Raw genomic sequence first — 25892 nt, 5'->3', positions numbered from 1 at the left:
TGCTTTTATAATTATTCGAATGACTCAACGCGGGTAAAACCCTTTGGCACCTGCATACCCTCTTTTTCTTTCTTCGCATTTCTGATTTCACAACACCCACAATCACTTTGGGCACCCACACACACACACGTGCACATTTGGAGCTCATTTATTGTTCAACATTGTTAAGTAACCATCATCATCAGTGGAGTTTTTTTCCATTTTATTTTCTCAATGTTTACATTTGGCGCTTTGGCCCAAATATTCTGAAAAAAAAAACCGACAGCGGTTCCCAACTCGACTCTTCAAATCTTCGAGTGGAAGTGGGATGGCGAGTGCTGCGGGCCGCGTCTTTCTTTATTTCTTTCTCTTTTTCGTTTGGCTTACAGTAATCATTGTCATGCAGGCGATTCTGCTTCATTATTTCGCCTGCTGTACCCACGCTTCCTCCCCAGAACCCCCCAAATCCCCTAACCCCCCCACTTGATAACCATCGTAATGAGCTTTAAGTTAAGGTTCTGATTATCATCTCATGGCGGTTTTTTTTTTCTCCAAAAGGGGGGGTTTTTTGGGAACGAGATGAAGATGCTGCTGGCGCATCTCCATCGTCATTTGGTTGGTCACGCCGCGACTTTTGTTTTAAATTAATTCTGGGTACATTGATTTTCAAAGGTAAGTTGATATGATATCCTAAAAATTGTAGATAACGTGTAAGTAAATGTATATTCAAAAAATAAAACTTCAAATATAAATAATCCACCTAGTTTGAAATCTAACTCTAAAGGGTAAACCTAAAGGGTAAAGGGTAAATCTAAAGGGTAAAGAGTAAATTATTTTATAATTTTATAAATAATAAAATCATGTTCTCAGAGTATTTTACCTTCGCCTTGTAACTTCCATTCAGAAGTGCTATTTTCTTTCGATTTCATTGCCTCTGCTGCCTTGCTTGCTTAACCAATATTTTGCCGCTCGATAATGAAAGGAAAGCAAAACGGGCGACTGGGACTGGTGGAGCAGGTTGCGGGGGATGGAGGATGCGCTGCGATACGGCGGGATGGAATGGAGTCGGTCAGTCAGGTCCCAAATCCCCATCCCAAAAGCCACAAGGCCCACTACACCACACACAACAAAAGCTTATAATCATCAAGAGTGAATCTGCTGGTGAAATGGCCCTTGTTGTTTTGGTTTTTGCTTTTCGGCGGAGACACACACACACAGTTGTCGGTGGTGTTTGTGGTTTAGACTTTGCTTTCTTTCGCGGCGGTGGGGATTTCATAATATTTGCATTGGTGTTGGCCTTTTTGCCGCACAGGTGTTTGTGTGACCCAGATTCGGAGGCATCTCATCCCGAGATGCCGCGACGCCTGAGAAGTTCTGACAATGCCCGAAAAGCAGCAGAAATGCGCTCACTGAATGATGCGGTGGGCACTTCTCGGAAAGGCTAATATTACACTGACTAAGAGCCCATTTCATTCGAATGGGGTAAGTGATGCTCCCAGGCCAATAAAAACCAGAATGTGATTTCCAAAAGTCCAGTGTCGATACGAATATGTACTTTAATGGGTATCATCATCAAAAATGTATAAGTATACTTAATATTCAGTTTTAAAATCAATTAGATTAGTTTAGCATTTGTTTTATCCTTCTCAATAAGAATTAAGGAGCATGATAAACAAAAACATAATTTTTGACATTTTGACATAATTTTTCACATTTAGTGACATGAGTTATTGAAATTGAGTTCCAACGGAAAGACAAACAGCCATCAGCGAAAACTTTATTCATCTAAAAAGAATCCCATAGAAAAAAACTTTATGTTAATTTTAAAACAAATATTTTAAATTAAAGAACAAATGAATTCTTAGAATGAGATGTACAATTCTACAATTACGCAGCAAGTGGCGCCGCCATTGGCCAAAATTGGAACTTGCACGCACCATGTAGAAACAATGTAGATAATATGTATTGGCGGACTTTTTAAAATGGGAAAGTCAAATTTCACAGATTTAATAATATTTTGTAGTAGTTGCAATGAAAGAAAGGACAATCATTCTACTCTTTCCGCTTATTTAAAATAAAACAAATTAAACTGATCTTGACTTTCAGAGATCAGGAAGTCATCAGAAAGTTCCATCGAAATATTGATTAGGAAAGGCTACAGCAAAATAAATACAAAACGTGGAAGCCATAATATCAACATCATCAGCTCTTCGAGTCGTTTCCCACTCTGCTCCACTGATAAGCCGTCTGGCGAATAAGTTGACTTTTGTCGCTGCTCGACTGTCTGGAACTTGCCAGAGATGTTAGCTCAGAGAAATTCCATTAAGCCATCGATTTGCGCTCCCCACAACAATATTTACTGGGTGAACATTTTGGGAGGGGGGGAGGTGAGTGCCTTCATTTGTGGGTGGGCAATATATTATTATTTCTCTTATTTCTGTGATGACCGCAAACGAGTCTCTTAAATCGTTTGAATAAAAAACATATTTATAAAATTGTTGCTTAGTTATTATCAAAGAATGCAATAATTTAGTATTATTATAGATACAAATTTAATATGAGAACATTTTATCTATACTTGTAGACAGGTATCGTAAGTTTTCTAAACTCGAAACATATCTAATTAACTTTAAAGTTCTTGCCTTGGCCAAATATTTTTTTATTTATAAATGGAAATAATTAGCACCTTGAAACAATCCCCAATACTGCTCTCTTACTTTTTCCCTTAATGTCTCTCCAAGAGAGTGGGGAGCACGCTCCCCCAGAGAGACGACAACAGCTGCTAGCTAAATACATCGCGTGTTTTGGAAGCAACAATTCCGCTTCAAATGCTCCACCGCCGTCAACAGAGCTCCAACGTATTTTTTGTTAGGCGCGAGTGCGTCATTATTATACACAAATCAAGGAAAATCAATTGTGGTGCCAAAGTGCGTGCAATTAAAGTGTCAAATTAAGTTTAAGAAGCCCCAAAACCAGCACAAAATGGAGCGTATTTTGAGGGGAATCATGCGGTACAGAAATACGACAAGGGAGCAAATGGTCAAGGAGTTCCAGAAAGTCCGCGACAATCCAGAAGTGAGCAATACTTGAGTTTATAGGTCAAGATTACGGAATACAACTATTTCACATTCACAAATAAACAGAATTTGGAGCATGAGTTTGCCTTGTGGGGAACGACGAATTGCCCGTGTTTTATATCATTATCACATTTTTTCGACTTGTCTGTCGCAAACTTGGCGCTCTCCCCCATTTCGCTCTTTATCTTGGCTCTCTTTTGAGTTTTATTTGGTAAACAAACAACAAAGGCAAACCGGTTGACCACCAAATTATCCCCATTCACCCCCTTTTGTTTGCTTAATATTAAATTATATTTCATATACTTAGCTGATTGCTTTCGGTTTACTTAAATGTCGTGTACCTTTGCTAATTATCAAGTTAGTTTAGTTCTAATTGGAAATATTTAAAAACAAACGAAAGGAAATATTAGATATAAAAAAAAAAAAAAATAATATAAATTATTAATATGTATTATATATATTATATATATATAAAATATATATATATATATATTTTAAAAAAAGAAGAGAAATTCTTTTAATTTAACAATTTGTATAAGAAATTAATTTCCAAGATTTAAAGAACTATTTTCTCAGTGAGTTCTACAACAATTTCTATAGAAAACAGAGAGGCTTTCTCCAAGATATGTTCGTCCATCAATAGTTTCAATATATTTGAATTTCCCTGTTGTACAGCCTTGAACCCATTGACGCATTGGCCATTTGCCAAGTATGTCATAACTTGGGGTGGCTATATTCGGTGGCCGATAGCTAGGTATTCTAACATTTAATATTGATAAACTTTATCATTTAGCCCAAGGCCGTCTTCTTCACCTGCATGGACAGTAGAATGATTCCCACCCGGTACACGGACACTCACGTGGGCGATATGTTTGTGGGTGAGTAAATCCAGTCGAGTTGATAGCTTATGGTTTAACATTCTTGCCTATTCCCACGGATAAGTGCGAAATGCTGGCAATCTGATTCCACATGCCCAGCACTTCCAGGACGAGTACTTCAGCTGCGAACCGGCAGCTCTGGAGCTCGGATGCGTGGTGAACGACATTAGACACATAATAGTTTGCGGACACAGCGACTGCAAGGCCATGAATCTGTTGTACCAACTAAGAGATCCTGATTTCGCCTCTAAGGTACTTGGGAAAGGCAATGGTTTTTTGGGTAAGCTAAGATAAGCAACAATCGACTAACTCACCTTTCTCCACCAGCTTAACCGACGCCTCTCACCCCTGCGATCTTGGCTGTGCACCCATGCCAACACCAGCTTGGAGAGGTTCCAGGAATGGCGCGACGCTGGCATGAAGGATCCACTGATCTTCTCTTCGGAGACTCCGCTCCGTCGCTTTGTGGCCTATATCGATGAGGAGCAGAAGTTTGCCTTGGAGGACAAACTATCCCAGATCAACACACTGCAGCAAATGTCCAACATTGCCTCGTACGGCTTCCTCAAGGCTCGCCTTGAATCCCACGATCTTCACATTCATGCTCTTTGGTTCGATATCTACACCGGTGACATCTATTACTTCAGCCGCGGAGCCAAACGTTTTCTGCCCGTTGATGAGGACACTGTCGATCGATTGTCCGAGGAGGTCAGAAGATTCTATTCGTAGACGTAACAGGCCAACAGGACCAACTGGATTATCTGTGATATGTGGGCCTTATACCGCGATCGGCATTTACAATTTACCAATACTTAGGATTGTTTTGTGTATTTATAAGTGTGTAATTGTTTTTGTATATAAACTTAAGGCCTACAAAGGTTTCAACTTACAAATCTACGAAAAATCAACGAAGGAGATGGCTATCCATCGCTCACTCACTACGACCTCCACAACTCAAGAAAGCTATTTTGTATGTGAGATGCACACTGCCATATATACAATTACACCATTAACTATTATGGCAGTCATGAAGGAAGTGAGCGATAAAAAACATATATACGTATTTATAGTTACGGGAAGCTGTAAGACTTTGGGGCGGCACCTTGGGCGCTTCGATGTTTGCACAACAACAGACGGTATTCATGTCTTTTTGAACGGAGAACGGCAAATGGAGTTATGGAAAACAGCGATCCTCGTTTGACTATCAATGGTAATTGTGGCCATGATGATTAATGGCACTGTTGCTTGGATTTTCCAGCTCCTCAAAGTACTTCCGAGCGTTCCTTATGTTGACTAGCGTAGCCTCCGAGGGCAGCGTGGGATCCGACATGACCACCATCACGTAGGTGTTGCTGGTGAAGGTGTCAATGAAAGCGGCAAATGCGCTATTACGCACCTCCATCGATTGGAACTTGGCGCCCAACTTGGAGCAGCTCAGCTTGAACTGCTTGATGATGTTGGACACCTTTTCAAAGCGGTGCGAGTCACGGTTCTTCTTGCTCTGGCAATGGGAGATCACCAGAAAGGTGGCCTTTTCGAACAACAGCACCTCGTCCGCCTCAATGACATTGCCGAAATGTGTCACAGAGTTCTCCAGAGCGGCAACATTCGGTATCAGCATCGTGACAATGGAAGACCAGGCTCTACAAGCAGTTAGAAGTTGAATTTTAAATAAATTCGGTTGAAAATTTGTTGTTTGCTAACTTGTATAGTGTTTCATCCCAAATGCTGGTACGGAAACAGGTGACATTCCCGGGCTTTGACAATTTGATGAGATCTTCCATGCGCTCAGTGAACACACTCTCGCGCAGGCCTTCCGGAACCAGGTCCATTTTGTGCACCAGACAGAAGATCTTGGCATCAGGCGAATTCTGCAGCAGTGCCTCCAGGCAGCTCTGGTAGTAATGGATGTCGCGCTCTATCTCCTGGCTCTCCACATCAAACACATAGATCAGCACCTCCACATTGCGAAAGATGTTGTCTCGCTGCTGGGCAAAGTACTGCTTCATGAAGCCCTCCTGACCGCCACAGTCCCAGAGATTGAGCACCAGGTTGCCCAGAAACCGCACATGGGAGTGCTCCACATCGACTAAGGGTGCATGGTGGAATCAGTTCCTGCCCTTTCCGACTATATAGTATTACTCACTTGTTGCTCCGAGGCGTGTCGTATCACGGGCGATATAGTTAGCAAAGATAATGGAGCGCATGCTGGTCTTTCCGGAACCGCTCTTCCCCATCAGCAACACCTGGTAATACAAATATATTGTACTTCGAACGCTTAAGCGGTACAAACAAAAACCACACCTTTTTCTTCATTGTGCCGCTGGTTTTTTAGATCTTCACGAAAATAATCAACAATAAAAACAAATAATAGGCTGGGCCAGTGATGCTACACCTTCGATGACACCATCAAAAGTAACGCGAAGTTAGATGAATTGTTATCGAATCGGTTCGTTGGTTCGTACCGTCTGATAAAATATAAATAACAAATAAATGTTTTTTAAAGCATAGCACTTCAATTTTGCATTCTTAAAAATATTTGTGCATAAATTAAACATAAAGTGCAATTAAGGGTGAGGGGTTATAATAAGGTTATAAGGTTATAATAAATAAACATAATAAACTGTTAACTACTTAAAGGATTGAGAAAAAGAATGTAAAAATATTTAGGTTTTCAATACGTTAACATATTTTCAGTTCTTTGGTACTTGTATTCAAAATATTCATTGTACAAAATTTACGGTTATTCTTTGAAATGAATACCGATAAGCTGCAGTCACCAAGAACGCGAACAACTGAAGGCCTCTTCTTTGTCTCATCTCTAGTGGAAGACTTTATTTTGTCATTTTCTAGACATTTAACTGTACCCTTCAATTGATGCATAGTTATTCAAGAAACCTAACCCCGAAAACTGTACGCAAGTGCGAGTAATAACCCCCAAAATGAAGACGAGCGCTTTTTTCAAACCGCAAAATTGGAACAACCACCGCCGCCACAGCGTGCCATCTCTAGCGTGCACGCGTTTCGCGATGAATGGTGAGAAATCGCAGAGAAAACATGCTTAACAATAAAAAAAGAAGAAAACCAGCAGCTAACGCTGGCTGATTGATATAACGAGGAAGGACAGCGGCGTAAGAGACAAAAATTATAAGTTAGTGTAGAGAAAAAATCGCTCTTCGCGAAGAAAAATCTGGTGACAAATCGTTGGCGATTCGATGAGCAACATAAATGTAAACACAGTGCCCAGGCCGAGTCCAAATGCCAATGGGAATCCAAATGCGAATCCAAATCGCAGTGTGGCCTCCGAGGAGGAGGAGGGCGATGGCCGGATGAGCGACAGCGGGAGCAACTCGGCCAGCAGCCAGCAGAGTCGGACGTCGAGCAGCAGCTCCTCGGACTCGTCGAGCGGTTCACTGGAGGATGATCCGGATGGCGAGGACGAGGATATGTCCGCCCAGGACGCGGGCAGCGCCTCGGAAACGGAAGACGACACCACCACCTGCCAGTCGGATGAACTGGAGCTGGCGCAGCTCACTGGACGGGATATCTTTCGGTTGCCGCGGGGCTTGTGCGAAAATGCATCTATTTTTCATGAATTCTTCTCTCTTGAGACCTGGCAACAGCTGCCCCATCACCTCCAGGCCCGACTACAGCCGATGCTTCCGGACTTCTCCCGTTTGGTATCCGGACAGGCACAGGCCGGTGCGGAACAGCAACGTACACTGGTGCAGCTATTTAATGGTGGCCTTCAGCGCTTCGGCCAATCACCACTGCTTCAGCTACAACGTCAACTTGAGGAAGGAAACCTGCGTCCCGATGTCCTTCAGCTGCGGAGGAGCATACAGCATTCGGGCAGAAGGGAATTTCGTTTCCAGCAGGCTGAGCGCCTAAGTCTGCTAGCCAAGGAGCTCTTTCTGTCAAGGGAACAGCTTCTCCAGCATGCCTACACCTCTGCTCCACCTTCTGATGGTGCATTGGGTAAAAATTTGCCAAGGCCACGTTCCCGTAAGAGAAAGCCGCCCACACTGTCGATGGAGAACAAATTTTGTTCGCAGCGTGCCAAGAAACGCTATGCCCAGGAGCTTCTGGAACTAATAGGCGAGCTAGAAGCAAAACCCGGTGACATCAGTGCCGAGGAGGAGGAAGAGGACGAGGAATGCCGACAGCTCATGGACCGATTGGCCAAAGGCCCACAGGAATTCAAATTGGAGGAGCCCAAGGCTCCGGAGCCGGCAGGTCCTGGCAGGCCCTCGAATGCGGCAGATAAGAAATGCATTTACAACACCTTCTTCAAGCGCCGACCTGGTGTAGACGATGACCTTGTGCTGCGTTCCATGCAGGCGGAAAAAATTCCCAAGCTTAACGACAAGAACTTCCGGAAGTATCTAAGAGACTACAAGCGCCGGAAATTGGAACAACCGGTAAGTCATTGGCCTGTTGTGTTAATACAGTTGCGATCTACATATGTCCACAATATGCTAATGGGTACCAGTTATTGTGCACGTTTGTTTTATTAATTAAAACGTAGAACATTTATGTGTTTAAAATTGCCGACAATTTGCTACAAGAGTTTCTAATTGAGAAACAATTAAAATTCCAGGAAAGTCCCGAGTTCGATACATCGGAGGTACGGCTGCGCGACATATGCACTCGAGCACAGTTCGTTGGAAGCTTTAAGCCAGGTCGGAAACCGAAAGCGCTCATGGCACGCCTCAATCCCGATCCACCGGCTCTGGTGCCGATTGGAGTAACGCCCACGAAGAACGAGTTTGTAGATGAGGAGCCCATGCTGCTGGATGAACCTCAGCAACTATACGGCCGCCGAGCACCGGAAGACCATCCGGAAGAGGACCTGCCGCACAAGGAACCCCCGCCTATGCCAAAGAAAGTAATGCCCGCTCCAGTTGTTCTTCCACAACCCGTGCCCAAGTTGGAACCTTTGAATGGACCCATAACAAATCCCAAGGCGAGTCCCACGACACCCAATCAATCGAACAACCTCATTACTGTTCCTGCAACTGCTGGACATATCACTGGCAGTCCCACACGGGAAGTGCAGATTCGTCCGCCAGCCTCACCACGACCCGCCTGCTTCTTCTCTCTGCTGAGGGATCTATTTGTATCCACACCGCAGCACAGGCTAACATACGGTGAACTGCAAATTTTGTTGTCCAGCTGGCGGGAAATCAACTCAGATGCCTCAATACCTATCGGGGAATGGCCACGATTCCGGCCGGATTGGTCTAAGCTGTTGCAATCGGCAATCAACTTCTTATCGGGTGATTTTGCTTCCGTTCCTGCCGATTATGTTCCCTATATTGAACACAAAACTCAATTGGGAATCTATCAGTGGATAGGAGCCGGTCGGGACTCGGATGCTAGACTCCTCAGCCTGTGTCAGTTTTGGTTGCGAACGCAAAGGGAGAAACAGTCTCAACTCAGCCCGGTTTTGATTTCGGGTGTTCAGCTGAACTCATTGGTCGATGCTTCACCAACACCACCTCCAAGATGTCCCACCACCTGGACTGTGCGATCGGCAACTCAGGTGGAGATGCTTGAATTCCAGCGCCAGGAGAGAATACGCTTTGAGTATCCGCATCGGCCGTTTACCTATCGTCTGAATGGGTATGAGAGTGTGGTAGGTCCAGTCAAAGGAATCTATACCCAAAGTCTGCCACTGAACAAAGCAAGGGGTCACGCAGTTATGGTTGATGACCGACCTCCATTTGTAACTATCCTGACTCTAGTTCGAGATGCTACCGCACGGCTTCCCAATGGAGAGGGAACACGCTCTGAGATCTCCGAACTGCTTAAGTGCTCCCAGTACATCAGTCAACAGGCTGCGGATAATGTGTTACAGACCATCGTCAGTGGAGCCTTGGATCGAATGCACGGTGGTCCGGATCCTTGCGTGAAGTACGATGCCAGGCGGAAGATCTGGATTTATTTGCATCGAAATCGCAGTGAGGCGGAATTCGAGAAAATGCATCGGCATAACCAGTCCTTGGTAAAACAGAAACAGCAGCAAAGGAAGCAACTGAACAGGCCTAAGATACCAGATGACGGCTCTGGGTTAGCTGCGGATCACCAGCAGGAGCAAGTACCCGCCTTGGTTCCAGCAGTTGTCTCACCGGTTCCAGTTTCAGTGCAACAACCAGTTGTTGCTTCTCTGCAGATGAAGAAACCACTCGCCGTTAAGTGTCCGCCAGTGCCGCCCTTAAAATATCATGTACCACCAGGCACGCCAGTTGGAGGAACGATTGTATCAGCCTCATCCAATATAAATGCTAATCAAATCCCCATCCAGCACATACAGAAATCTCTGCTTAAGCCTGTGGGAGTGCCCAATTCCGCTCTATCGCCCGTTCAACGGCAATTGGCAACTGGTAAATCTGGCACCTTTGCGATCTCTAAGATCAGTCCCACGCGAAATACTACGCCCATATTGGTTTCCACTCCCAGTGGCTTGCAAACAGTGCATGTTGCAACCACTCCAAATCAAGCAGGAGGATCCGCTTCCCCGACGGTTGCCAAAAAGCTGACCATCAAGAAGCCTGTTCCTAATAACAAAATAGGAAACTTTATCATACCCATGGATCAACAGCAAAGCGGCCAGCAGCCGACGCAACAGGGACAGCATGTGAAGGTGCAACCGATTGCTGGAAAACCCAAGTCACTCACTATCACGCCGCGTCCCCAGATGCCGAAGAACATTATTCGTCTGTTGCCCGCTGGAGGAGCCACCGTAACCGGGAACTCAGTGATAGGTGGTACCAAGCCAAGCTCTGTTCAGATCCTTGGTCCCCGCGTAGTTCCGCAAATCCAGACAGTGCGTCCGGCTCAGCAGAAGATCGGAGCTGTTTCCATTGTGGCAAACAAACCAGTTACAAGTGTGGCCGCTACAGAAACTGCAAGTCCTGTGACAATGAGCACTATCAGTTCTCCTGTCCCTGGGGGCGGAACGATAGTAAAAATGTCGCCTCAAGCATTTGCCAATCTTCAGCAGCAGCAGCAACAGCTGAAACAGAAGGTTAACAATGCCAGTCCTGCCCTGAACTCACCGCAGCAAAGGATCATTGTGGGTGAGTACGGTTGTTTGTGTATTTAAGTAATTGTAATACAGGTTGTAATCTATAATCCCATTTGTTTTTAAAGGCAATACGGCAATTTCCTCGAACAAGAAAATCGTATTCCAGTCCCTGGCAAAAGCAGCACCCAAAATACTCAGCACATCGCCAAGTGGTTCGGTAACCAAAGCAACGACAAATTTGTCACCGCAGCAGCAGAGAATTGTGCTGCAGAACTTTAAACAACCGGTAATGGCTACCAATCAATCCGGTACCTTAACGGCAGTGGGAGGAAATGCAACCCGCGTTATTCGAGCTACTCCAGCCACATCTGTAGGAACTGGAGGAATAGTGGGAGCGGGAAACCCACAAACAGCAGGGCAAATCATTACCTTGGATAATTTGCTACAAAAGCAACCTGCTGGAGGAAAACTGCTCACAACCGCTGGCAACAACATCTACCAGTTGGCCACTTCCTCGGCAGGAAATGTAATTACACTTAGTCCCAACCAGCCGACGAAGCAGCTACCTACAATGACACGAATTGTGAGTGCCACCAGTACTACTCCGGCAACTGGAAACGCGTCGACTGTGGTGCCCAAAATTATTGGAAAAACTACTGTGCTTCCGGGAAAACCACTACTACTGCACGCCAAGACATTAAAACAGCTTGGCAGCAGTAGTGTGGCCACTACCCAGACCACCACAACGACGACAACAGCAGTTGCATCAGCGTCAGTGGGAGGAGCAGGTGGAACCGTGGTTGCGGGAACGGGAGTGACTAACGCTGCCGGGCGAACAACTCAGAATATTGTGATTGGTGGTCAGACGGTGAAGCTGCAGGGAGCGGTAAGTTATTGGGGGAGATCATAGGCAAATAGTATTATTTACAAATTCAATGTTAAATTTGCAGATTTCCGCTCGAGGTGCCGGCGCACCCGTTCAGACTGTCATTATGGGAAACCAACTGTTGCGTTTAGCCAGTAGCACCAGCAATAGTGGAACTACTTCCACTAGCGGCATAACGACGTCACCCAAAACGCTGCTAATAGGACCGGGAGGCACTCAAACGTTGCGCTTGGCCAAGAACGTACTGGTGGCCAACAAGCAAATCACTAGCACAGCAAACAGCAGCGTTGTTAACAGCTCCACGACAGCATCTCCAGCTGCGACAGCGACGGCAACGCCTAGCAACAATCTCGTTTTCGCCGTGCAAGGCAACGGCGGACAGCTCTTCTTCTCACCGGGACTGCAGGGCATGAACCTGAAGCCACTGTCCAGCTTAAAAGTGATACCCATGGCTGCAGCATCGGCAAGTGGGGCAGCGGTAGGGGGCAAAATCTCTGTGACCACGGCTGCCGGCGAAGCAGGAGCAAAAACGCTGAGTACAAAACTAATACCGGCTACGGTTCTCAAGACGGCCACAGGGAGTGGCAACTAGGAGGCTCAGGAGCGGAGAGGCTTGTTAACCACGTTGAATATCCTTACCGGTTACACTTTCTTCGATTTTGTTTAAACAACACTTGTAATTTATCTATGTAAGCAGAAAGATCGCAAATATTGCTTTGTACTAAGTAAATATAATGGACAACGATAAGATGTCCCATCCAGCAACCAATTTTATGGAACAGTTTATAAAATAATATATATATAGAGAGACCCAATAAAACTCAGATGAAACCAGAAGGGCCATGTTTGCTTGCAATACAAAAACCAATGTGCTTTGCATTTTTCCAACGCTGGATGGATGAAATATCAGCAAAACGGTTTCTATTTTATTAAACATTTAAATACGAAAGTAAGTATTTCGCCAACCAAATATATATAAAGAAAATTAAATTAACAAATTTCAACGTTTGCATTTGGCAGGCCAGTGGAAAATAATAGGGTGCACAATACTCTTACATTTGTAGTAAAATGAAATTCATATGGAATAATGGCTATACGCTAGAAACAATACTAATCCTTATGCTGCTTAAGATGTCTGTTAAGCTTAATTTTCAAGTCAAAGGATCTGCCGCAAATGTAGCACGAGATGTACGCTTTTTCTGGCACCTGTTCGACAGGAGGGCTGTCATTAGAGGTCGCTGCAGTCCTGCTCTCCTGCTGGGCAGTGCTATCTAATTGGGCAGAGCTGTCTTCTCGGACGACGCTTTCTTCGGACTCGATGGTTGGCTTCTTGGTTATCTTTGCAAGGGGTGAGGTAGGCATTTCCTGCGTAGTCTTTCTCACTAATGACTTGTTGTCTGAAGAGCGACGCCTCTTTCTTGTCTGTGTGTGAGTGGCCAGCACATGAGCCTGCAGCTGCTGGGCCTTCTCAAATGTGTCGCTGCAATATGAGCACTCAATGACACTTTCAGTTGGCTCGCATGACGGTGAAGCAGCTGTAACAGGAACTTCTCCGTCTGCAGGTGGGTCCATTGGACATTGTATGTCCGCATGAATGGAAGTCTCTATTGAAGGAACACTGGAGTCTTCGGTTACATTAGAATCTTCAGGAACAGTGGATTCCCCAGGAATATTTGAGCCCTCAAAAGCAGTGGTGACTTTGGCGACACTGCTTTCCAGTGAAGATAACTGTTGAGATTGAAGGTTAACTGGAAGCTGCTCCAATTTTTTCAGTTGCTGGGCAAGTTCGGCTTCACCCTCTATGCATAAAATGTAAAGTTATAAAAAAATAAAACTGTTGTAATTCTTCTTACTGACCTTCTAAGTGCTTTTTCAAATGTGCTTGCAGAGTGGCGTTTTTTACAGCTGGAAAGGTAAATGTGATTAATCCAATACATTAGTTTTATGAGTGAGAATATTGTACTCACTTTTGCCACAGTATGTGCACTTTGTGCGTACGTGCACTGCCTGCTTGTGCTCCTTGAGAGTCTCCTTGGAGTTGCAGATAAACCCGCAAACGGGACACTTAATGTGCCGCTGTAACTTGTGATACTTGATGTGAAACTTGATGCGCGATTCTTGAGCATTTGTGAACTTTTTGCCGCAAATGTGGCATTCCCAGTCCTTGAGGAGATGGGTGCGGCGCATGTGCTCCATATGCGCATCCTGGTCGGGTGATTCGTAAAAGCAAAGCTTACAACACACAACCGGCGAGTAAATCGGCGGCGGAAGCGGGGCTATCGCATCATTGTCGTCATCGTATGTAAATCTGACTATCTCCTCCTCCTCCTCCTCTTCTTCTTCGGAGCCATCGTCGGCCGTCCCGGAGCGATCCGCAATAGACGGTCCTAACATGCCGGACGTTAACGCATCGTTGTTTATCATGGCGAATCCGGAGTCGACAGGCGACGCAAAATCTTTGGGTTCGGGTGGATCAAACTTGTCATTATTTTGTACTGGCACTCGGGCCATGTGTTCCTCCTTAATGGGCACATGCGGTATGTCGAAGGCGGCACACACGCGTCTACTGCCGTCCTCGTCGCTGTTATCCTCCTCGTCGGTATCCAGATATATAAATCCGCAGAACTTCTCTTCCTCCGGCTCAATTTCCCGTTTAATAATGATGCCATTATGTTCGCGGTGGTACTCGAGCTCGCTGAACTGCTCCTGTGTTTCCACACAGCTGCGCTTGAATTTAATCAGCCGGTGAAACTCGGCAATGCAAGCGATGCACATGTACTGCGGTCGTCCGTCCTCCCTCGCAACCTTTGGGAGATAAGTTAGGTACACATAGTACGATCCCATGACTACCAACCTTTATGTTCCAATCATTCATTTGCTCGAGGATCTCCGCCATATCTGCGACGGCGGCGTCATCCGAACCGAAAATGGGCTTCACAATCGCCTGGTCCATGTCCATTCCCATGGTAAAGTAAATTCCGCAAGTCCGGCAGGGTTCGATGGAGTCCTCATTGAAGCCATTCAGATCCGCACTGAACTCCATGGTGCGATCGCATATATTCAATTTTCACAGGAATCCGTTCCACAAAGCGACCATTTTCCTTTTTGTTATTTTGTTGAATTGGAGGTGGAGCATCTTGGGCAGTGTTGCAAAATCATACCAGTCGGTCGATAGTGAAGGATTGTGGGTGGTAGCGATGCTGGCAGTAGATAATTAGCTAGATTCTACCGATAATAGCTAGATCTTTAACTTTAAAATAGCTTAACCAAAACAGCATTGTAGATCGTTTAGAATTGTTCTTTGTGTCACGTAACTACTTAAAAACTCATAGTAGGAAGATCTTAAGCCTAAAAATATCCCGACTTAGCGGCTCGTCTTTCCTCATCGAAAGATATCGATTCACCGCCCGGCCACTTTTCGACGATACTCAACACTGTGTCATTGTTTTTATACGAAAAAACACAATCATCCGCCGTCCGAGCAATTGTTTTCCTGCCTGCCCAGCAACTGTATCGGAAATCACCAGAGCCCGGGCTTCCAGCATCCCCGGAGAGTGCAATGAACCTCACAGAGCAAAACCCATATGGAAACGGGCTGCTCTACGCAGCCTTTAATCAAGACCAGGGTACGTACATACGTGCGGATGTGTGTTATTTACATATACACGATACACCTTATCCGTATAATATAACTGGCCTATTGCGTTGCAGGATGCTTTGCGTGCGCGACGGACACGGGATTCCGGGTCTACAACTGTGATCCGCTGAAGGAGAAGGAGCGCCAATACTTTCCAGAGGGTATGATTGTCAAAGAGAGAGTGCGGGAGACTCCCACGGCCTAAAACCAATTCCATTGTCTACAATTCCGTTTCAGGTGGTCTCAGCCATGTGGAGATGCTGTTTCGTTGCAATTACTTAGCCCTGGTTGGAGGCGGCATCCGGCCGCTGTACCCGCCCAACAAGGTGATCGTGTGGGATGACCTGAAGAAGTCCCCGGCCATATCGTTGGACTTCAATCAGCCCGTGCGGGCGGTACGACTGCGTCGGGATCGCATCGTGGTCGTGTTGGAGGGCGTGATTAAGGTGTTCACCTTCACTCAGCAACCACAGCAGCTGCACGTGTTTGAGACCAGCTCAAACCCCAACGGGCTGTGTGTGCTTTGCCCGCACAGCAATAAGAGCCTCCTCGCATTCCCCGGCCGTCGAACTGGCCACGTTCAAATTGTTGATCTGGCCAACACAGAGCGGGCGCCGCTTGAGGTGATCGCCCACGAGGCTGGTATCAGCTGCATTGCCCTTAATCTGCAAGGCACGCGACTGGCCACCGCCGGGGAAAAGGGCACCCTCATCCGTATCTTCGATACCGAAAGTGGCAAGAAGGTATCGGAGCTGAGGCGCGGAAGCAACCACGCCAACATCTTCTGCATCAACTTTAACCACCAGTCCACAATGGTGGTCGTCGCCTCCGACCATGGCACCATACACGTCTTCAACCTGGAGGACAACAAGCCCCGTGAATCCTCGCTGCCCATAATACCTAAGTATTTCTCGAGCCAGTGGAGTTTTGTTAAGTTTTCGATACCCCAGGGACCTCGATGTGTATGTGCCTTTGGCGCCGATCCTAATTCGGTTGTGGGTAAGTTGGAACTGGAGTGGATCCTTCCCTGAGATTTTTGTAATCGACATTTGTTCTCTTATACAGCCATTTGTGCAGACGGCCACTATTATAAATTCCTATTTAACAACAAGGGCGAGTGCAGTCGAGACATCTGCACACAATTCCTTGAGCTGCAAGACGATGAGACCTAGAACAAGTCCGACTGTTGCGAACGCCTTTGATGCATCTATACAATTATATATCTCCATGGAAATGTGTTATACAATATTACTTATAAGCATGCTTTAAAATACGTTAAAAGTCGAGTTCACATAAATGTAGTTATACCTTGAGACAAGATTGTGGATAATTTATATTTTATTTGAAACATAAACCGATAATCGAACATGCTCATTTAATTTTACTTTAGCCTTCATTTGATGCATTGTTACGCCATCTGTATTTGAAAAGCTGAACAAGGTTTTTGTTTTATTACCTTATTCCACATTGAGAAAATAAGGTTTACTTATTAATTTTTAATGAACTTGAACTATCGGTTTTGTTGGCACTACATTACTCATTTTTATTACCATTTCCGTCAGTAATGGTACATAGTTCTTTCTGATAAGTAAGCCTTTACAAGAAATGCTATCTTTGTTGTCCACGAACTTTTAAAGGTTTTTAGATAGAGGTTGGTAGTGAATCATTACAAAGATACAGCTTGAACCTAAAAATAAAATAGGTGAAACCCATTTCGAATTAAAAATGTTACATAAAAACCACGTCATATACATAAAACTAAATTGTTAAGTTTATTTCTCAGAAATATCACTGGAATGTTAAGCACTTTTAAAGAATATTTAGGTGATGACACAGTCCACTCGCAGCACCTCACAAATGTGTGGTGTTGCTCTCCTCGAAGGCAGGATTGGACAACCCAACTCCTCCTGCTGTTCTTCCGTTCTGGGAACGCGGCGTAAAGTCGCTCTGTTGCAAATGGATGATCTTTGCCTGCTGCTGCGATGTGATGGGCACTTGGAAGTTACCTTGCATATTAATAGTATTCCCGGGTACTTGTGCTTCATCCTTGATGGGTAACTTGTTGCTGGGCTGCTTGCGGAGCAGATTCACATCGGATTTCTTGGAAAAATGAGCTTCGATTTCCTAAAATAAATAGTTAAGTAACTTAAGTAGCAAAAAAAGAGAATTGTGTACTTACACCCAGTGTGCGACCTTCTGTCTCTGGAAGCGTAAAGTACAGGACAACGGTTCCAAAGAATGCCACACTGGCATAAAAAGCGAAGGTTCCTGGCAGAGTTAGGGCACTCAGCATCAGCAGGAAGAGTTTGTTTGCCAGGAAGCCAAATATATAACCCACACCACCGGCAAAACCAGATGCAGAATTACGAATCTCAGCCGGAAACACCTCGCCAATAAGAATCCATGGTAACATTCGTATACCCAGATGCGAGAAGAAGGCGGAGAGCAGTAGGAGGATGAGTGGCACCCAGACCAGGTAGTTGTGCTCCTGTTTCGGCACCACCAGCAGAAGTTCCTCCACAAGTGGTGGCTTTACGGTAGTCGATGCTGGTGCCAGCGATGAAGATGGTATGGGTTCCACACTGCTCGATGGCTCTGGCCACATGGTTGTGTCCATTGGTGCATCGGTGGTCATCATTTCATCCACCTCCCTCCGACTGCGATTATAGATGTCCTGATCGAAGAATGTAGTTGTTTCCATGTCGGGTAGTTGGGTAGTAAAACGCTCCGTCTCCTGCCTGATGGCCTGTTGTTCTGTCTCGAAGATCTTGGATATATTTTGCTGAGAAAGAATGCCCTCCTTGGGCACAATCGAGGAGGCGTTAACCACCACGTTGTTGACGGTGAATCCCGGCACTTCACTCAAGAAATGGGCATAGGTTGCTGTGCCAAAGAAGCACAGACCGGTGCCCACCGTTGAAACCAGAACCAGAGGTCTCTTTCCGGTGAAGTGAATTAGGACAACGCCCAAGATGGTGGCCAGCATCTCAGCCACTCCCAGAAGAATGGTGGCGTGGTACTTGTTCATCGGAGCCTTGAGTGTGTGGAAAATCTGGACGGCATAAGTTTGCAGTGGGGTCTTTCCGGAAAAGTGACCCGTGAAAAAGGAAAACGAAACCAGGAGGAATGGCACCAGGAAGCTGCGTTTCCGCCACATCCTCAGCCGTTGACCCAATGTTCGTCGTTGGCCCGGCGGAGGAATTCCATCCGCAGACAGTTCGATGGCCTTCTGGGTGATCAGTTCATCGTAGAGCTGATTGAACTCCGCCTCGATCATGTGCTCCGGAACCCAGCCACGTAGCCATTGCAGAGACTTCACGGCCTCGCGGAAACGCTGCTCCCGGATCAGCCACACCGGACTCTCGGGCACAAAGCATAGCATTATTATGGTGATCACCGGAAAGGCCGAGCTCACCGCCGCCACACTCCGCCAGTCCATCAGAGATCCCAGGATGAATTGTATGAAAACACCGGTGATGACACACGTAGTGCCCAAAGCGGACAGTATTCCGCGGTATTTGGGCTCCGTAATTTCCGCCACATAGGTGAGCACCTGCAATAAATCAGCAAGTTTAGTCGTTAGTGGAGTAACTGAGTTTTCGTTTTTTTTTGTTTATTTCAAATATCTCATATTAGTTGTTCGTAAGTTAACCCACTAAAATCGTTTAATAGTATAGTAAAAAGTAATGGTTTAAAGAGAAAAACTAGTTCTTAAAAAGAAATGCATCATATATCTTTAATTTCAACACTTCAGCTAAGTATATATTTATACTTAGTTTCTTATAGGGTTAATAGTTAAATACCAGCAGCTTGTTGCAATCTCAAGTGGCAAGTGGCAAGACAACCGAAGTTCTCAAGGAGTTTGGCCAAGGTGAACAATTGTTGCAAGACAACTATGTGGGTCAGAGTCTGCAGTCATGGAAACAATCGACAATTGACATAAACAAACTGAACTTTGCAATCGCAGATGCTCTTTAATGGCCATGTGTGATGAGCTTCTAAGCAGAAAGATTAGATTTGGGGCTCATATGTGATCACATATCACCTGACTAAAACAATGATCAAACTCAGTGGTAATGAGTATTTTGTAGTTCCCACGAAAATCGACACAATCGGTGTAATTTAAGCATACAAATTGCAATCGACCGCAACAAATAGTTTTTCAACATGAATAGCAGCACTTTGGGTTTGGACACCGCGAAAGATGAATCTTTTGTGGGCTATAGTGATTGTGGCCGAACTGAAATGTCATACGGGCCATACTGTATTCCGAACTCGATGGCCCACATATGTACAGAAAAAACACTATAATATTCCAGTAAAGGTAGGATATCCTTTAAATATGAAGGGATTTTCTTAAATCTTGAAAATCTCGTTTTTTAAAGCCACCCGATTACTGCAATGCAGGCATTTGTCCGGCCAACAAGAGGCATATCACCTGCGGCTTCAAATTTGTGAGTACTTGCATGGATAATCCTAGCTATCAAATATATGGGGTTAGTTAAATGATCTTCCAGTGGGCTCCGAAATGCGGTAGGTATCACGAGGGCGTCAGGATGAGCGATTATCGCTATGATATCGTGAGGAATGTGAACAGCTTCCGCCGGAAATTGGAGTGGGGCCTGGGGAATCTGCCCAGAGCGGTCAAATTCAAGAACATCAAGTGGGACGACGAGCTGTCCGTGATGGCGATGCGGGTTTCTAATCAGTGCCTGGAGCACACCTTCTCACCCTGTGTGAATACGTTTCTCTACAAGGATGTGGGCGAGTCCTCTGATTTCGTTAAGGTACAAAACATTTCCAAGGGCTTCAATGTGATCAGCTTCCTGAATATGTGGTTCGATTACCACAAGATGATGAAGCCCAGCTATGTGAACTACTTTCCCAACGTAGCCCCGCAGGACCACCTCATTATCTTCGCCAATCTGATCTACGAGAAGAACAAGAAGATGGGCTGCGGAATGGTCAAGTCGGGGCAGGGGCGCTACCTGACCTGCCTCTTCGATAAGAAAATCAAGCCGTACGAGCAGCTCTACACCACTCGGTTGAAAGATCCATTTCGCACAAATCCGAAAATAAACGAAACAGAATCCCTCCCATTGAATAGTAGTAGCACAGAAGCAAGTGTAACTTTGAGTACAGCGTATAAATAGCATTTGAATTGAATCCAACTTCGTTTACTTCGAGTCAGCTGATGTATTCCACGAAACAAACCGATAAAATAAGCCACTTGTAAGATGTTTAGTCACAATAGCTATGATTCCGAATAACTTTGCGGTTACAACAGCTTGGCGTTAAAATTCGCAAAGTGTCGAGAAAAGTGATCCCCCCTTTCGATGGGAAAAATGCCAATTAATAGTCAAACAAAGAGTTTTGCGGGGAGTGGGGATGTGTGAATACCTAGTACGAGTACTAGCAATCAGTGTGGTTGGGATTCACTTACCGGCGCCTCCATTAATCCGCCACCGAGACCAGCCAAGCATAAAGCCGCATACAGATGCTCCGTGCGCGTCGCAAAGTGAAACATCAGCCAGGCGGCCAGAATCGGCAGGTTGACAAACTGCAAAAGCCAAAGGAAGTGGGTGGGTGAGTGTTGGTTTTGGAATGGAATGGGTTGGAATGGATCGGCACCAGTGGATGAACATAATTGCATAAGCAACACAATGTCACGCAGCTCGATTCCAGCTCAGTGTGCCAGTGCACCGATCGGTGCGATCTGTAATCGGAGGAGCACCCGATGAGCCGCAGTTGATTGCGGCTAAGTGGGCAGGGCTGTGCAATTTGTGTCTTTTCAGCTAGGTGTGTGCCAAAAAAAATTACACCCTTAGCTAAGGCTTAAATTGCTCAATTTGGTTAACACTCAATACGGTTCATTTTGTTGGCAATTATTTGTCTAACCTGCATGGCTCTTCGTTTGCCCAGTGGCTGCGTCAAGAGTCCAGAAAAGAGACAACCCAGTGGCACACATATCAAGTTAATGGAACTGAACCAGGAGATCTCGTCCTTGTTGAGAAGTATATCGCCACTGGTCTCGCTGCGTCCCTCGCCGCCCTGAATGGCGGGTATCACGATGGTGGGGAAGCCCAAGGTCATGCCATATCCTTAAAAAAAGACGATATAGTTGATGATATGAGTTAAGTTATACTATTGATTCCGTGTTAGGGGATTGAAATCGAAGTTAAAAAGCTTGGCAAAAGTCTGGAAAAGTTATTTGATAATACAGCAGCAATATTTGGAAGTTAGGAGAACAGACTTAGGTATACTTCATTAATATTGTTTAAGTTTTTAATTTGATTTAGTGTTGAGCTACTAACTCAACAGAAATATGATTAATCTTCTCAGCAATAGTGGTTTGTTAATGTTCGTATAATTACTGGCGATTACGTCTAGTCACTGACTTTAATTGTGATTAATAGGCACGAATGAAATGCAAATTTTTACGAGGATATAAAACCTATGAGCTAAGTTTCCTTGCAATTTCAATCCCCTGGGAATCATCTGGGCAGCTTGGTAGCTGGAAGATGTGTGTGTTATTTACCGAATAGCAATATGTTCTTAATACTAACAGCTAAAAACTGTGGGAGGGCGCGTCGGAAGTTGCTGACTTCCACATCGCTGGTCGCAATGCGTCCGCCGCTGCCATTTTGCATAAACAATGGCCGATCGTTCAGCGAGCTGCAACGGAAAAGTGTGTGTTTTTCATTCGATTAGTTTTGAGCTGGCAATTAACTATGGCTTATTGTCTGAGCGGGAACTGTGTGTGGTGCACACTATGCGATTTTACCCGTTTTTCTCAGCTGTTGTGCCAGCTGTGGCGGCCTTGCCATTGGACATCGCTGCGTATACTTGATGCGCGGCGTATACTTAATGCACCTTTCTGTTTGCCCAAGTGGCTGCTGCTAGTCTCTGCCTTGGGCGCAAGGTTTACGTATTTCGATCGAACTGTGGCTCTTTTCACTCAGTTGGTAATCATTTGGCCATCGTTATTGACAATTATCATTATTTATCGATGGTTTCGACGGTGAGTGCTAAGTGGCCAAAACCTTTCAAAGTCACAGACAAACAAAAAATCTTATAATTGGACATTTATTGGTCTTCTTGTTTCGGCCGCTTTCTTTCGGTCAACTTATTATGCGATTGGGAGTGCTAACGTTTTTGACACAATTGAGTGTTACGTGTTTATATGTACGCGATTCGAAAATAATTTCTTTTTATACCCTAACGCGGAGCATTTTCACATTGTGAAGGGGTAAAGTTAAACACACTTTAAATATATTTTATTAGTCACTTTGATTCCACTTCAGATATGCAGCAGAGAAATCTCTTAGCACTTAATAAGCAAATTTAAACGATTTATTCGGACATTCGCTTGCAATTTATGCATATAAGCAAAGTAGTCCGAAGTCTTGAAGCGGCCAAAACAAAGAGAAGAGCCGAGCCTTGAGCATGGAAACCAGCTCATCCGCGATGCCAAAGGGTTAGAGATGAGGTTGAGTGGTACGATGACTATGGGATTGGTAATAAATCGAATTTTGGTCACGGGACTCAGCGAAACCGGTTGAAACTATATTTTCAAGATGAGCCGAATGACGTCTATAACGACCCACCGTTTAATGTGGCGCACCCCAACTGAATGATGCCAAAAGTGTTAACACGTATTTTCACTTCTTTTCCCCAATTCTTGTTTACAACCGTGCATTAAAAGAAATTTTTAAATTTCGAAAGAATTAAATAGAAAACATATTCCAACCCTTGAGATTTCATAAGCGAGTTTTAAAATGTTTAATCGTTCAATATGTCTTAATCTTCCAGACATTGCAAATAAATAATTAACGCGGTTCTTGCATCGCGTATCTCTTATTTGCAATTGTTTTTATTTTTTGAGCCCAAGACAAATACACGGTTGGCCAGGTATGCCGTCTCGGTGAAAAAACACTCATTAATGCCAATATGTCAGCGGTTAATGGCCAAGATATGGCAGCCGAAACTGCACACTTCTGGCTAAATAAGGGTTATAACAACGATGTCGGCTAAGATTGCGTGCGACGGAAACAACTCGCTGCCGAAGCTGAAACACTGCACCTAATCGATGTCACATATATACAGAGTATTACACGCATTTGGGCGGCACATATATCAAGGGATCGCAAAAACTTATAATCGGAGTGTTGAACTTTCGAATGCCGAATTCCCAACTGGTTTTATCCAGCGGCCCAAAAGGTAACGTGACGAAGTTGTACCGTGAGTAAGTAAGGTGTACAAAATATAAAGGCCTTTTCGTATATTTTCAGTACGAAACCGATTTTCTGGAGGACCTAGCGATTAGACCAGAACGCGTCGCGCGGTCAAAACAAACTGAAACCGAAAACGAAGCCGAGCGCCAATCTCAGTCCCGTTACAACGAAGCTTTCCATTAAGCTAAGCTTACAAGACGGAGCTCAGAAATTGAACGCGACGAAAGCTCGCTTGGCATTTGTGCCATTTACGAACCAATTTGGTTTGTTAACCAATTCGGCGGCTAGAAAACAAAACAAATTCCCCAAAATGTTATTCATTGAGCGGGAGAACAATTGTGGGGCTGCTGACAAACCGGTTTGTTGTATTGTATTGCATTTAACTCATCATTGCCCGCTACTAAATCTTCCCACTAAATCAGCTTCGAATCGATCTGGCATTCATAAAAAAACTCATTAATTTCTTTCTGAATTCTTATTTGTATACCCAGCATTCCGGTTCGAGTTCAAGAATACATATACCCACAAAGCCGTATTCTATATAATGTACGATGCAAATACGAGCAGGAAAAGGTAAATTCTCGCCATAGTTAAATGACAGTTGCATAAACCCGACGACACACATGAATAGAACGTCAGGCGGCTTTGATCTCGCCTCTATAAATACAGTAAAGCTACTTAAGTTCACTTAGACTCGAATAAATAAATCTACAATTGTGATGTTGCGCACCAGAGAACTCTGCAACGAGACTAATGTAATTTATAAATAGTGGCAAATTTGTATTTGAAATATAACATCCTCACCTCCCGATTTAGTAATCTCTATTTTAAGTGCTCCAGTTAATTGCCCTTAAAGCTTTTTTCACGCGTACTCACATATTTGTTGTATTAAGCAATTTAGTTGAAAAAAGACGGTGCTAATATAAGTTAAATGGGCGTATACGTAACGAAGCTGCCAGTTCACCGACCCAATGTTACCCTGTAAGTTCTATATTAGCCAAAAATGCGTTTTATATTTGTATATTAACAAACTATTCACTTTCTGCGGACTGATAATATAAACACACTTATATGAAACACTGCATTTTACATAATTTAAGAACCACATGTGGTACAATATACCTTTGAGCTTCAGTTTGGTATTTGCCTGTGGAATTTGCTTATTTGTTCAGGAGCGTGAAAATATAATTACTTGGGTAATTGTGAAAACAAGCGCATTTTTCGCTCAGTGGCAATGAACTTCTAACGTAATCTGTACGATAAGCTTAATTGCAAGAAGCTGAGGTCGAAACGAGTCCAGATTTTGATAAGCGTGTCTGCATCGATTAGTACCACAATAAACCCTGTGATATTTTTGATTTGGCCGCGTGACGTAGACGTCGGGGCAAATTGCACTTTAATTCGAGCTGAATTTCGCATTCCAATTGGAGATAGTGAAGTGTGTTTTCCAAACGAGTTTTGTTTACACAGGCACTTCCTTTTCCACTCAATTTCCGAGCTTAGCATCTTTTCGAAGGTCGTGGGATGCTGACAACGGGAAAATTTTTGCCTGTGCAACAATTTGAATTTAACGTTTTGTTCGCGCTCATACACGTGATCATTGTTGTCGGCGGTGATTTATGTTTTAACCGCATACACAGACCGTTTGTCTACTATTTCGGTTTTAATTATTGTTCGTCAGTTTCAGCTCACAATTAACGGAAATGTGAAATTTAAATAACTTAGGGCATCAGACGATTATATAAGCAATGCCACGCAGTGGTTCAGTAATGTATTTTTAAGCTTTCCGATTCCCGCGCGTTTTTTAATGATCTTTCAAACTAATCACTCTTACATTGCGGGTACTTGCCGACTTATATTTCGGCGCAAACGGGCTTCTGCCATTTTGGTAAATCCTTGTGGTTAGTCAATTTTATCCACTGTATCCATGCGTGGGTCTTGAGTTCCAAAGGCTAACTGAAATTTTCAGCCAATAATTCTCTACTAAGCAGCCAAAAAATTGATGTGGTCCCTATAAGTTGTTGTTTTCAAATTAGCAAGCGAATGCTAATTTATTGGATAAGCACAAACGCCCATGCAAGCGGTTGGTGTGGGGCGAAGTTCTTTGATAAGCTGGCAGTGCTTGGTACAGATTTCACTGAATTTTCATATATTTGACACATAAAATTAAA

At 44.4% G+C, this 25892-nt stretch overlaps 7 protein-coding genes across 9 annotated transcripts; 4 read left to right on the top strand and 3 right to left on the bottom strand.

Annotated features, from left to right (window-relative positions):
* The first annotated feature begins 2677 nt into the window (after positions 1–2677).
* On the top strand, positions 2678–4698 carry LOC117144373 (beta carbonic anhydrase 1). Its single transcript, XM_033309501.1, has 4 exons — positions 2678–3054; positions 3850–3934; positions 3999–4186; positions 4262–4698. The coding sequence occupies exons 1-4, from the start codon at positions 2962–2964 to the stop codon at positions 4661–4663; spliced, it is 768 nt and encodes a 255-aa protein (XP_033165392.1). The 5' UTR covers positions 2678–2961; the 3' UTR covers positions 4664–4698.
* A 48-nt stretch (positions 4699–4746) lies between these two features.
* Positions 4747–6347, bottom strand: LOC117144372 (ras-related GTP-binding protein A). The gene is made up of 4 exons (XM_033309500.1): positions 6239–6347; positions 6081–6180; positions 5639–6023; positions 4747–5577 (listed from the first exon to the last, which is right to left on the bottom strand). The coding sequence occupies exons 1-4, from the start codon at positions 6248–6250 to the stop codon at positions 5139–5141; spliced, it is 936 nt and encodes a 311-aa protein (XP_033165391.1). The 5' UTR covers positions 6251–6347; the 3' UTR covers positions 4747–5138.
* A 586-nt stretch (positions 6348–6933) lies between these two features.
* Positions 6934–12687, top strand: LOC117142396 (nuclear factor related to kappa-B-binding protein). Its single transcript, XM_033306343.1, has 4 exons — positions 6934–8355; positions 8535–11016; positions 11090–11850; positions 11915–12687. The coding sequence occupies exons 1-4, from the start codon at positions 7150–7152 to the stop codon at positions 12440–12442; spliced, it is 4977 nt and encodes a 1658-aa protein (XP_033162234.1). The 5' UTR covers positions 6934–7149; the 3' UTR covers positions 12443–12687.
* A 36-nt stretch (positions 12688–12723) lies between these two features.
* LOC117142398 lies at positions 12724–14991 on the bottom strand. The gene is made up of 4 exons (XM_033306344.1): positions 14705–14991; positions 13818–14655; positions 13708–13755; positions 12724–13649 (listed from the first exon to the last, which is right to left on the bottom strand). Exons 1-4 carry the CDS (start codon positions 14891–14893, stop codon positions 12961–12963), a joined length of 1764 nt encoding a protein of 587 aa, XP_033162235.1. The 5' UTR covers positions 14894–14991; the 3' UTR covers positions 12724–12960.
* A 285-nt stretch (positions 14992–15276) lies between these two features.
* On the top strand, positions 15277–17229 carry LOC117143395 (WD repeat domain phosphoinositide-interacting protein 3). Its single transcript, XM_033308084.1, has 4 exons — positions 15277–15476; positions 15562–15648; positions 15725–16486; positions 16553–17229. Exons 1-4 carry the CDS (start codon positions 15410–15412, stop codon positions 16657–16659), a joined length of 1023 nt encoding a protein of 340 aa, XP_033163975.1. The 5' UTR covers positions 15277–15409; the 3' UTR covers positions 16660–17229.
* A 7-nt stretch (positions 17230–17236) lies between these two features.
* On the bottom strand, positions 17237–25639 carry LOC117143387 (facilitated trehalose transporter Tret1). 3 transcript variants are annotated; one of them, XM_033308068.1, is made up of 7 exons: positions 23728–23837; positions 22272–22530; positions 22026–22162; positions 21386–21588; positions 20931–21047; positions 17667–19040; positions 17237–17611 (listed from the first exon to the last, which is right to left on the bottom strand). In XM_033308068.1, the coding sequence occupies exons 2-7, from the start codon at positions 22319–22321 to the stop codon at positions 17339–17341; spliced, it is 2154 nt and encodes a 717-aa protein (XP_033163959.1). In that variant the 5' UTR covers positions 22322–22530; positions 23728–23837; the 3' UTR covers positions 17237–17338. The 3 variants fall into 3 exon arrangements, with proteins under 3 accessions (XP_033163959.1, XP_033163961.1, XP_033163960.1); XM_033308070.1 differs by lacking the exons at positions 22272–22530; positions 23728–23837 and adding an exon at positions 25556–25639; XM_033308069.1 differs by lacking the exon at positions 23728–23837 and having other exon boundaries at positions 22272–23680.
* LOC117143396 (venom allergen 3) lies at positions 19653–20640 on the top strand. Its single transcript, XM_033308085.1, has 3 exons — positions 19653–19811; positions 19873–19941; positions 20005–20640. The coding sequence occupies exons 1-3, from the start codon at positions 19692–19694 to the stop codon at positions 20638–20640; spliced, it is 825 nt and encodes a 274-aa protein (XP_033163976.1). The 5' UTR covers positions 19653–19691.
* Positions 25640–25892: the final 253 nt, after the last annotated feature.

This window comes from Drosophila mauritiana, chromosome 3R, assembly GCF_004382145.1.
Source record: "Drosophila mauritiana strain mau12 chromosome 3R, ASM438214v1, whole genome shotgun sequence".
In the NCBI taxonomy this organism is placed as follows: domain Eukaryota; kingdom Metazoa; phylum Arthropoda; class Insecta; order Diptera; family Drosophilidae; genus Drosophila; species Drosophila mauritiana.
Note: the sequence above shows the minus strand (reverse complement) of the source record. Positions and strands in the feature narration are given on the sequence as shown.